The 12,086-nt window shown below is 36.2% G+C and overlaps 1 protein-coding gene across 21 annotated transcripts in view; it reads left to right on the top strand.

The window, feature by feature from the left end:
- Positions 1 to 12,086, top strand: part of NRXN1 (neurexin 1) — a 1,404,735-nt gene that overhangs the window by 691,566 nt on the left and 701,083 nt on the right. For all 21 annotated transcript variants that reach the window (XM_020996244.2, XM_020996243.2, XM_078149514.1 and 18 more), the window contains one exon: positions 8,531 to 8,704. In XM_020996244.2, the coding sequence (XP_020851903.1) occupies positions 8,531 to 8,704 (174 nt within the window). The remainder of the gene's footprint in view (positions 1 to 8,530; positions 8,705 to 12,086) is intronic.

Here is a 12,086-nt window from a genome sequence, read left to right as displayed (position 1 = left end):
TGAAGGTGAAACTGCAGTTACATTTAGAATATGCTTTAGCTTTTCTGGACACTTGCTGACACTTATTACAATTGCTGCCCCAACTCTGCCAAGGCTCTCCAGGAATTTCTTGAGATTTATAGAGGTAGAAAGGAACAAACAGCCCATTTGAGTCACAAAATTTACAGATGATTATTGAGTGGTGTCTCAGTATTTTGGCCACTGCAATCTTTGATTTTCATACTAAGGACCCAATGCAACAAGACTGGTATCCTAGATTACTTAGAGGAGGGTGCTTCAACACTTTCCATTAAGTGGCCTCAATGATAGCCTCAGAATTCAGTATCTTGACCCTCCCCCACACCAAATTCCTCTGTCCATCATTGCTAGAATGATGTGGGTATGCCACTGGCGTAGAAAAGACAATGAAAACTAGGCCAGGATGAAAAAAAAAATCCTGAGACACTGTGGGTTTTGGCCCCAAAATAAGAGTTATGGGTCTTTTAGGAAGAAGTGCCTAGTGACTCATCTGGTACTCTACTAATGCCACAGCTGGAGCTTAATAAGCTCAGGTGGCGAAACTACTGTCATAATCATAGTCACGACCATAGGAACCACATAAGGCCTGGGGGAAGAAGTCCCCTTTGCTCGTTCAGTGGCCATAGACTGAACAAACAGGTCCCACTGTTCACAAGGGGACAAGGACAGAAGGAAACATGATGTAGTGGACAAAGCAACTGACTGAAAGTCAAGAGATTTGAGTAAGAACCCTGGATCTGACACATTAACTATGTGACTACGGGAAAGTCACTACTGGCTACTTTGGAAGAACAAAGGATAGAATGTTGGACTTTTGGAGTCAGGAAGATGAGAGTTTGAAATCTGCCTCAGACTCTTAGTAGCTATATGATCCTGAGCAATGCAGTTAACATATCTCAACCTTAGTTTCCTCATCTGCAAAATAATAGTAACTACTGCAGGGGGTTACTGTGAGGATCAAACGAAATAATATATGCAAAATTCTTGCAATCCTTGAAGTCCCATAAAAATGCTGTTATTCTTATTATCATTTGCTTCTATGACCTCTCTGAGCCTATTTGTTTTAATGATTACCACTTTATAAGATAGCTTGAGATGTGGTACAGCTAGGCCCCCTTCTTTTACATTTTTAAAAAAATAATTCCCTTAATATTCTTGATCTGTTGTTCTTTTGGATGAATTTTGTTATTATTTTTCCTAGCTCTATAAAATAATGTCTTGTAGTTTAACTGGTATGGCACAGAATGAGCAAATTAGGTAGAATTATCACTGGCTCAACCTACCAATGAAAAATTAATATATTTTTCCAATTGTTTAGAGCTTATTTGATTTGCGTGAATAGTGTTCTATAACTGTGTTCATATAGTTCCTCGGTTTCTCTTGGCAGGTAGTCTCCCAAGTATTTTATATTGTCGACAGTTATTTTTAATTGAATTTCTTTTTATCTCTTGCTGCTGGATTGGTTAGTAATATGTAGAAGTGCTGATTATTTGTGTGGATTTATTTTATATCCTGTAACTTTGCTAAAGTTACTAATTATCTCAACTAGCTTATTAGTTGATTCTCTGGGATTCTCCAAGTATACCGTTATACCATCTGCAGAGAGTGACACTTTTGTTTCTTCATTGCCTGTTCAAATTCTTTCAATTTCTCTTTCTTCTCTTATTGCTAGCATTTCTAGTACAGTATTGAATAATAGAGGTGATAATGGGCATCCTTGCTTCCTCCCTGATCTTATTGAAAAGACTTCTAGCTTATCCCCATTACGGATAATGCTCGCTGATGGTTTTAGATAGATACTACTTATCCTTTTAAGGAAAGCTCCATTTATTCCCAAGCTTTCTAGTATTTTTTAACAGTAATGAGTGCATCTATTGAGATAATCATTGTTTTTGTTATTGATATGGTCAATTATGCTGATAGTTTTCCTAATATTGAACAAGTCTAGTATTCCTGGTATAAATCAGACCTGCTCATAGTATATGATGCTTGTGATATGTTGCTGTAATCTCCTTGTTAGTATTTTATTTAAAAATTTTTGCATCAATATTCATTGGTCTATAGTTTCCTTCCTTTGTTTTTGCTCTTACTAGTTTAGGTATCAGCACCACATTTATGTTGTAAAAATAATTTGAAAGGGCCCCTTCTTTGCCTATTTTTCTAAATAATTTCTATAATATGAAATTAATTGTTTGTTAAGTATTTGTTCTACCACTTGTGAATCCACCTGGTCCTGAGGATTTTTTCTTAGAAAGCTCATTGATGGCTTGTTCAATTTCTTTGTCTAAGGTAGGGTTATTTAAGTATTGTATTTCCTCTTCTATTAATCTGGGAAATTTATATTTTTTGTAAATATCCATCTATTTCAGATTGTCAGATTTATTGGAATGCAGTTGGGCAAAACAGCTTCTAATAATTGTTTTAATTTCATGTCCATTGTTGGTGAATTCATTTTTTTCATTTTTATGCAGGTAATTTGGTTTTCTCCTTCCTTTTTTAATCAAAGTAATCAATGGTATGTCTATTGTATTGTTTTTTTCATAAAACCACATTTTCATAAAACTTTTCATAAAACCAGCTCTTAATTCTTTTAATAAAATCAGCTCCTAGTTTTCACTGAAAGTCTTAGCGCAAAGGCTCCATATCCACTTGGTTGGTGTGTATTTCAGTATGATTTATTTTACATTGTATTATAATCCTTTGGATTTTGTTTTACACACTTAAAAACAATATTATGAGAAAGCTTACCTGGACTGCCAAAGGTGTCCATGGTACCAAAAAATGTTCAGAGTCTCTGAACCAAATAGACAGTGAAGTACTAACCAGCTCCAAAATGTCATGATTCTGTTGAGTATGTACTAAAGGGAAGGATAGAGTTGGGGACCCTGTTATATTTTGGGAAACTTCACATGAGCTGTAACTCAACTATATTTTGGAGATTTCCCTGTCCAGAGGCAGGAATATTCAGAGTTTCATAGGAGACAGAGAGATCAATCTATCTGGAGCAAATAATAACCTCGATTGCTAAGATACGTAGTAAGGATAGATGTTAAAATGATAATTGGGTCAGTAAAGATAAAGGTTGATTTCAATGGTTTTGTATACCTACCAACGGAATGATAAATATGATATTTTAAAATACAAATAACAATTGTGCAATAATAAATCTAATTGTATTGACTTGTAAAGTTGTCCTAGAAACATGACAAAGTAACAGCTATAAGATGCTTTTAAATACTTGGAGAAAAATGAAATAGGAAAACAAGAGATTGCTGGAGTGGTCATTGAGCTGGATAAATGTTTGTTGACAATAGCACTTTTGTCCTTAGGCCACGGACAGTCTAAGCTACAGCAAAGCCTACACATTATTTCCTGTGCCTCAGCAGAATAAGGAATGGTGAGAGAAATGAATGAAATTGATAGAACGTAATTCTAAATAGTTCTCAGAAAGGCTCTTCAAAAAGAATTGAGGTCCTGGGCCTTCCATGTCAACCTGCTACGGATTTGATTGGCTTTGGTTTTTCAGCAAAGGATTACAAGAGAGGAAATACGTAATTCTCTCTGAATGTAGGTGGAGAATATGAGGGTGGTGTCCCATAGAGAAAGGGGCTTCATCAAACAGCTAGGTAGACTTACCTAGAGCCCCATATGCCACAGATTATGGTTAATGATTGTGAAGATTGTATGGGATCTTAGGGCCTCCTCACTAAATGTCTTGGAGAAAAATAGTCAACTCAAGTCAATAAGAATATATTGAGCGCTTAATATGTGTCACAACTGTGCTAAGGGTTGGAGATAGAGAGCAAGCAAAAAACTCCTCAGGGAGCTTATATTCTGTTGAGAGAGATAACATGTACACATTTAGATGAACATACGATGTGTACAGAGTAGGTGGAAGGGATTCAGGAAAAAGAAGGTGTTTATGCCTGGGGTGACTGAAAAAGACTTGGGAAGTAGGTGAGACTTGAGCTGAGTCCTGAAAGATGTCACAGGAAGGAAGACCTGAAGACAAGGGAGTAAGAGGGTAGAACATTCCATGGATGGGGGACAGTTAGTATAAAGGCAGGGAGACAAGGGATGGAGTGTTATGTTCAAGGAACTACAAGGAGGCCAGTATTTCTGGCATATAGAATATGGAGAAGACAGTAAAGCATGAGAATTGAAAGGTAGAAAGGAAATAGTTTTCTTTGGTCTGGGTACCACCTTTAGTCTGTCAGCCAGTCCTGCCATCATCATTCATCAAAGAATTGGACTGAATTCATCCTTTGCTACTAATATCAGGTAGAGCAGATTGTGAAGCTTCCTTTTGTTTTTAATCCAGCTTTGAGATTTTATTATCTCCGTGACGTTAGTCGAAGGGAGTGGAATTCTATTGAAGAAAAGCATTCATTCATATTATATACAGAAGACTCTGATCTTTCCTTCTAAATATATCTGAGTGCTTCACAGCAGGTTATAGGTAATATGATAAAGTAGAGAACTGTCTTCAGTGCCCTCAGTCAACCAGTTATATCCCCTGATCTCCTTTCTTTGCTTTCTGGTATGGGTACTCAGCATTCTGTGTTCTTTCTCCTTCAAATCCTGTGTATGATGATCCGAAATTCTTTTACTTTAATGTGTAAACTATAAACAGCTTAAAGTTTTATTTCTCTCACAAGCATGTGCCTTTAAACATGTATCAAAGCTTTAACTAGAGATCAGCTGTAAGAGATGGAGTGTGTGTGTGTGTGTGTGTGTGTGTGTGTGTGTGTGTGGTTTTCCTCTAGAGTACAAGAATGAAACTACCCATGTGTTGTTTATTCTGTTCCATGTCTATGAAAAAATGGCCCTGGATGGATCCCTACTGTCTCTTCTAATTCTGTCAATCCATGCCTACGTATATAATCCGATGATCTATACTTAAATGTTTATTCTCCTATGCCTTTACAATACCTATCCAAAGCATGGAGGAATAGACGTTAGGTCATTTTCAGGTATGGATAAGGTTAAAGAACAACTACTAAAAAAGAGGTTACTTGATTGAGAAACAGCTTGGTGTAGTGAATAGGGCACTGAACTTAGGATCAAGCTGACATGTATTCAAACTCTTTGCGGGCAGTGAGGTGGCACAGTGGATAGAGCACTAGGCCTGGAGTCAGGTCAGAGTTCAAATCTAGCCTCAGACACTTGCTAGTTGTGTGATATTGGGCAAGGCTCTGAATCTCTGCCTCAGTAAAATAGGGATCATGGTAGCAGCCACCTCACAGTATTGTGAGGATCAATAACGTGAGACATCAGTGTTATGAGAGAATATTTCTAAAGTACTGAGCACAGTGCCTGCCACATAGTAAGCAATTAATAAATACTTGTTCCTTTCCCTTCTTCCTTCCTTATATCCCAGAGATGTTTTCAGGATTGACAAAATGTTTGTAAAGTTCTTAGAACAGTGCCTGACGCATGGTAGGTGTTCAATAAATGCTGGCTCACTCTTTCCTTCCTGTGTGACCCTGGATGGCCCTGGGGAAAGTTTTGAACCTTTTATATCTTAGTTTCCTCATCTGCAAAGTGAAGAATGTTGGGGATGGTAACACTTTCTAGCCTCTAAGGTCTCATTCACCTCTAAATTTATGATCCTATAAATCAATTTTTAAAACAATCTGTTATTCTTATATATTGACCCTCTAATTTCATTCACAGGAAATATAGCCTATCAAAACCTTAGAATTGGGGTTGTGTTGGGTTTTTGTTTATTTGTTTATTTTGTTCTTAGAATGAGGCACTATTTGAAGGATCAGTTTTACTTTATCCTCAATACCAAATGTTTCACATGTCCTGAATTTAGAAATCTTCCCATTCAGTTACATTTGACCATTTATTCCCAAGTCATTGTTTAGAACCATTGGTTGTTCCCAAACTCTACCCTGAGTGTCTTAATTATAGAATTGGGGGGGGGGGAGTTAATTTTACCTATAGTTTTGTTTTCAGTAGGCCAACATGATCCATTTAAGTAATTGGAGGAAAAAGTAACTTCAATTTTTTCTTCCTAATAAGTGAGAGCAAGCAGTGTTACTAAGACCTACTTATTTCAAACATTTGCTTTCTTCTTGGGTGCTCATAGAATACTCTATCATATTTATTTTTAAATGAGATTTATATTTTACTTCCTCCCCCTCAAGTAAGGCTGTTGTGGTAGATATGAGGCAGTACCTGACTTAGAGTTGTTCTTCTACTTATTCATTTCATATGTAGTTATGCAAAAAGAGATTAAATTGGAAGCAATGAGATTCTAAACCTCAGAGTATGAGCTGATTGCTCCCCAGAGGTAAAAAGATGGAGCTCTTCCTGCTGAAATAACATTTCACAGTTAGCCCAAGCAGAATGCATTTTTTTTGTTTCTAGCCACAGCTAGATTTGAGAGAAATTTGATATTAGCTTCATTAGAGAAGCTAGTAAATTCTAGCACTGGCACAATTTATAGTCCATTCAGAAGAGAGGCAATTACGAGCCACGGTGGTCCATCCCTCACACTGCAATAGGAGGTATTTGCTCTTGTTTGGTTTTGTTTTCTTATTTCTTTTGCTACCTTGAGTTTCCCTAGGGTACTACCTCTGTGTCCTCAGAGTGATTGCCCTTTTGGGGAGCTTTTTTAAAATTAAAGTAAAAGATATTTAAGAGGTACAAAAAGTAGGCATGGATGAAAAAAATAACCTAGATAATAATTATATGAATTGAATAATTAAATAATTAAGATTAATAATTAATGTTATTAATTAAAATCACTAATGTGAATTGAAATAATTTCTACTGCTACAAAATCAGACGAGGAAGTTTCTACCCTAATTCAATTATATTCACTTTCTGAAGAGAATAATCTCTTGGGCCTTCAGCCATCACGTAATCTATACCTCAATTCCAGGCTTATGTCACTAGCAACCTAATAGACTTGACCAGTTAGAAGCCCCCTGGTAACTCAATTTTGGTGTCTAAATCCTGAATGATGATAAAGATTCTGAGAGGCTGAGATTTGAAAGGAGTATATCACAAACATAGAGGATAGCCTATGGTAAGACACAGAGACAGAAGGTGGAATGCCAAAATCAGGCAACATCTAGCAGGCCAGTTTTCCTGGAACATAAAATGAGTGAAGTAGGAAGTAAATCTGGGAAGGCAGGATGAAGCCAGGTTATGGACAACTTTAAATGCCAGAATGAGCTTTTATTTTAATCATAGACAAAGTATAAAACCAGGGTCTAACTTTGGAGTCTTCTTTGACTCTTCTGTAGTCTTTATTTCATATATCTATTGGGTTATAAAGTTCCTGCCATTGTTTCTTCCTTTCGAATATACTACAAATTACTCCCTTCCTCTTCACACCTCCACTACTGCAACTTTAGTATAATCTCCTATGTGCTTACTTCTAACATCTATTCAATAATTTCTTCTTGGTTTCCTGATTTTAGGTTCTCTACAACTAAACAATCCTACAAATTGCTTCCAATGGAGTAGGGAATGCAGGAAAGGGGAACTATGGGGGAAGATATACTGTGATGGGTAAATGAAATGTATGTAACCAATATATTGAAATACTATTCCAAGACTTTCTTAGGCCTGATATTTTCACCAGTGGCTGAAGGGATAGAATAGAGATAAAAGCAGAAATAGAAGAAAATTGGTGCATGGGAAGAATGATAAAGTGTTTATTAAATGCTTACCATATGCCAAACACCGTCCTAAGTTCTGGGATACAAATACAAAAGCAAAGGACTTGCTCTCAAGGAACTTGTCTTCTAATCAGGGAAACATTGTATACAGGGGAGTGATAACCAGGGAGGGGCCATTTTGGTCCAGAAAGTTACAGGGATGATGCTTGTGGCCACAAAGCAGTGAGAGCTAGGGCGCAGGGCAGAGGCAGAGTGGGAAACAATATGACAATGAGGTTATTATCAATTAAATTGTAGAGGATGAGGCCAGAGCAGAAGGTATGAAGTGAAGTAAGGATAAGGCATTTCTGAAATAGTATTCTGGGAGAGGTACTCATCAATCAGGAGAGGGAGGCTCCAGGGCTGAATTCCACCCAGGACACGATGTCTGGTATGATCAGCAAGGTGATCGTGAGGAAGTTCTACAAGAGCTACCCTAAGGAAAGGGAGTGAAGTAAAGCATTGCTGGGGGTATCTAAACTACTGGAGTGAAGTTAAAGGAGCTGGGTTCAAATCCTAGCTTCTCTGCTTCACTACTAGTGTGACCTTTGGGCAAATCATTTAAACCTTTCTGGATAGAATTATCATCCTACAATAATGTCACCTTCACGGAATCTTTGTAGCCGTTTATTTTGTGGTTCTATAGGCATCAATAGAGGAATTATCTGGATATTGTGATGTTGGCACACTTTTGGGAAAAAAATCAAAATGCAAATGTTTGTATTGATTTTATAATTAAAGGAATAAGCTCCTATTCTCTACCTCCCTAGCTCTGTTTCAGAGTCAATTACTTCTTGCTCTTTCTAGCTAAGTCTTTTTTTCTCTATCCACAGGTGACTTGTATATAGGAGGAGTCGCCAAAGAAATGTACAAATCATTGCCAAAATTAGTCCATGCCAAGGAAGGTTTTCAAGGCTGCCTAGCATCAGTGGATTTAAATGGACGGCTCCCTGACCTCATCTCTGATGCTCTTTTTTGCAATGGGCAGATAGAAAGAGGATGTGAAGGTATGACATCTCCATTTTCACACACTAGAAATTGATGTTATAGTATTGGAAATAAGTACAAAAATTACTAGCTAGGAAAGTATCTTTGCACATGCTTCCCCTTCATTTTCTCCCCTCACAAAAAAAAAAAATGGCATACAGGAAATCTTTAGAATTTTTTTTCTTTTTTTTCTTTTCTTCTCATTGTATCAACTTTGACTTTCCTTTGGCTTTTTGGAATCCCAACAGAAATGCTTACACCTCATTAGGAATTATATGTTTACACATATTATTAGTTTCCATTATTATGCTTTCTTCAAAGAGTGTTTTTAAAGTTTACCTAATTATTGCTCTCTTTCTCTTATAACTCACCTCACTTCAGCATAGCAAATCATTGCCTCTGAGGATGAAAAGAAAACGTATATTTACATTAAGAGTGATATTTACAATCAGTTTGAGCATATTGTTTTAAATACCTCTTCAAATAGGCTAGAGTTAAAAAATAATTTCTGATACCCTCTGTCTCTAATGGACATTTGACTATATGAGCATTTTCTCTTAATATTGTCAATAGTGGCTGCTCTATGTCCCATTCGTTCTATGTACACTGCCTGAATTAATCTGAAATGATTTCATACAGTTCAGAAGTGTTCTCAAGCACACCTGTATCTGAATCATTTTTTTTTGTACTCTCCAGCAGAATATGATCTGGTAGAGTACTTTTTTGAATCCTGCCTTTTTTTCAGAGTTTTTTTTTTCAGTTCACCCCATCAGATTATTTTAACCAATTCTCTCTCTATAAATGTAATTTATTCACTAATCCTGGAGTTAGCTGCTCTGGTCTACAATATTTGCTGCTCTTCTTCCTTTAATTTTGGAGCACTTTTGAAATTTTAGTCTCTTACAAGGAAAGTTCATGCTAAGGGAAAAGGAAAAAGAATCCTTATTCTTATCCTTAAATCCTTGAGTGTATATCACTGCTCCCTTTTAATCAACCAAAACATTGGCTGTTTCACACATGGCAACTTGAAAACAGTATAGAATTACTCTTGGCCATTACTTATGGTTTAATTACTAGTTACAGAATTACCTTGGGTTTAATTGCTAGACTCAGAGTTACTTTGCTTTGTGAAATTCAGGGATTCCAAAAGAGTTGTTTCTATTTTAAATAAAATCACATTTTCACCACACTGGTAAGTCTGTTTAGAGGAAACCTGCAATTAGGATGTGTGTGTGTGTGTGTGTGTGTGTGTGTGTGTGGTGTGTGTGTGTGTGTCTGTGTGTGAAAGAGAGAGAGAAATGTAAGTAATTATCACTAATTTATATGATTTATAATTTCAATTGTTTACATATCAAGTTTTACCAAGCCAGATACACATATGCTTCCCCCCCCCTACTTTTAATGTACTAACACAGAGAGGGGGGAAAAAAAGTCTCTCCTTCAAATGAATAAACTCCTGTGATTAAATGCATAGAACATAAGGCATAAAGAAAATGATCTAGAGCTGGGGGACACAATTCATAAAATTGAACGGAAGACATAATTCAAGAAAAATTGGAAAACTCTTCAAAAACAAAACTAATGGAGAACTTGTAGTGATTTAAAAACAGAATTCTGCCAGCAGTTAAAAATAGCCTCTTGCCCTAGAGACAGGAGAGGGAAGAATTGAGAGACATATTTTATTCCCTCATTACTTACCAGGGTAAGAGCTTCCTGGTGAAATGATTTCATAATAGTTATATTATTTATATTATTTGCCAGAATGGTGTAATATGTAGCCTAGTTCAGAGGACTTATTATATAATCTCCTATTTACCTTACTTATTAATCATTTTTAGTAATTCAATGGCAAATGGCATTGCCCCCTGCCCCAGATTGGTCTTTTGGGGACTCCTTAGAAATCTGGCCAAATCAAATACTTTCACATATGTTAAGAGGCATCAGTCTCTACTTTTCTTCTTCTAATATTCCTTTGATATCTGGCCAAAAAAGTCCCTTTGACCCTTATTCTTTCTCCAATTTTCTCATGCCCAAACACTTCTTTACTCATAGTATTTCAAAACTTTGATTTCTTAATCTCCATACTTCCCTGACAATTTTCTTCCCATTTATAGGTTAACATCTTTGCAACACAATTCAGTGTTAATTTCAGGCCCTAGGACTATTATGAATAACATCAGTTGTGACAACTACAAACATAATCAAAGAAATATACATTATGTTTTTCGTATTTGCTAATCAAATTCTAGATCCTGAAGAAATGAGCTTTCTAAACTTCCCCTTAATATTGCCCTTAATATTCTTGAAATTCATATCTCCAAACCAAATTGGCATCACTCATCTTCCAAATTGCCTGGAAAATTGTAAACTTGATATAATCAGCACAAAAGCTTATCACGACTGTATATTTCTCGCCTACCAAGAACATTTCTCCCTCCACCTATCTAGTGATGGAAACATTTCCCAGACTCCCATTCAATAGTCACTAGTCTCCAATCATGGGAAACCTACTTTAGTGATGATTCACTAATACCATTCTCAGGTTCCAGCTCTGCTAGAGAAGGTCATACCAATTTCAAACTGATCTTCCTTTGCTTATAAGAGAGGATAGTGTTAGATTATTATAATTCATGGCCAGTTTCAATCTAATTTAATATCTAACCAAGATGCAGTTTTTACATGTAGTAAAGGAACAAATCTTCCTTATTGCTCCACAGCAAAAACTGTCATTCATTTGCCTTCCTTACTTTGTCATCTTGTTCCCTGATGTTTTTAGATGCTTAATACAAAAGTCCTTGTGACTTGTTGTCTCAGTTTAATTCAGTGATAAAATAAGTGGGCATTATGTAAGGAAATGTGTAAATAAATTCAGGGATAGGTCATGTGCAAATACCTGCAGATGTTTACATGGTGCTTCTTGAGAATGTGTGAGAAGATGAATAGGATGAAAAATATGTCTTGTCAGACAATGGGTTGTATTATCTGTAATGCTCAGTGAGATGAAATAGCAAAATGTTTCAAATGGTCCTTTTTTTCCCCCAAATCTAAATTAAGCATAATCATCTATTAGTGTGCCCGTAAACTTTCATGTCTTAGATGCCATTACCCTTGCTTGATACAGCTGAAGGATTAACTTTAAAATTAAGAGATGAACATTTGGATTGCACTTTGTCAACAACTTTGCATTCGTTTATCAAAAATAATAGTGCAACAACCTTGAAATCCTTGTTGAATCTTAGAATTTTTAGTCTTGCCTTTCTTGCCAGGTGAGGAACAACACAGAGTCCCTGTGTAAATCAGCAGCTGAACAGGAATGTGACTTTTCCTCTACTGTCTAATTTTTTTGATTATTCCAGTAGGCAATAATTGATCTTTTAAATATTGCTCTAAGAACGTTCAAAT

This window comes from Phascolarctos cinereus, unplaced genomic scaffold (genome assembly GCF_003287225.1).
Source record: "Phascolarctos cinereus isolate Bilbo 61053 unplaced genomic scaffold, phaCin_HiC Scaffold_2;HRSCAF=192, whole genome shotgun sequence".
NCBI classification, from domain to species: Eukaryota; Metazoa; Chordata; class Mammalia; order Diprotodontia; family Phascolarctidae; genus Phascolarctos; species Phascolarctos cinereus.
The sequence above is the reverse complement of the archived record's forward strand: the minus strand, read 5'-3'. Positions and strand labels throughout refer to the sequence as shown.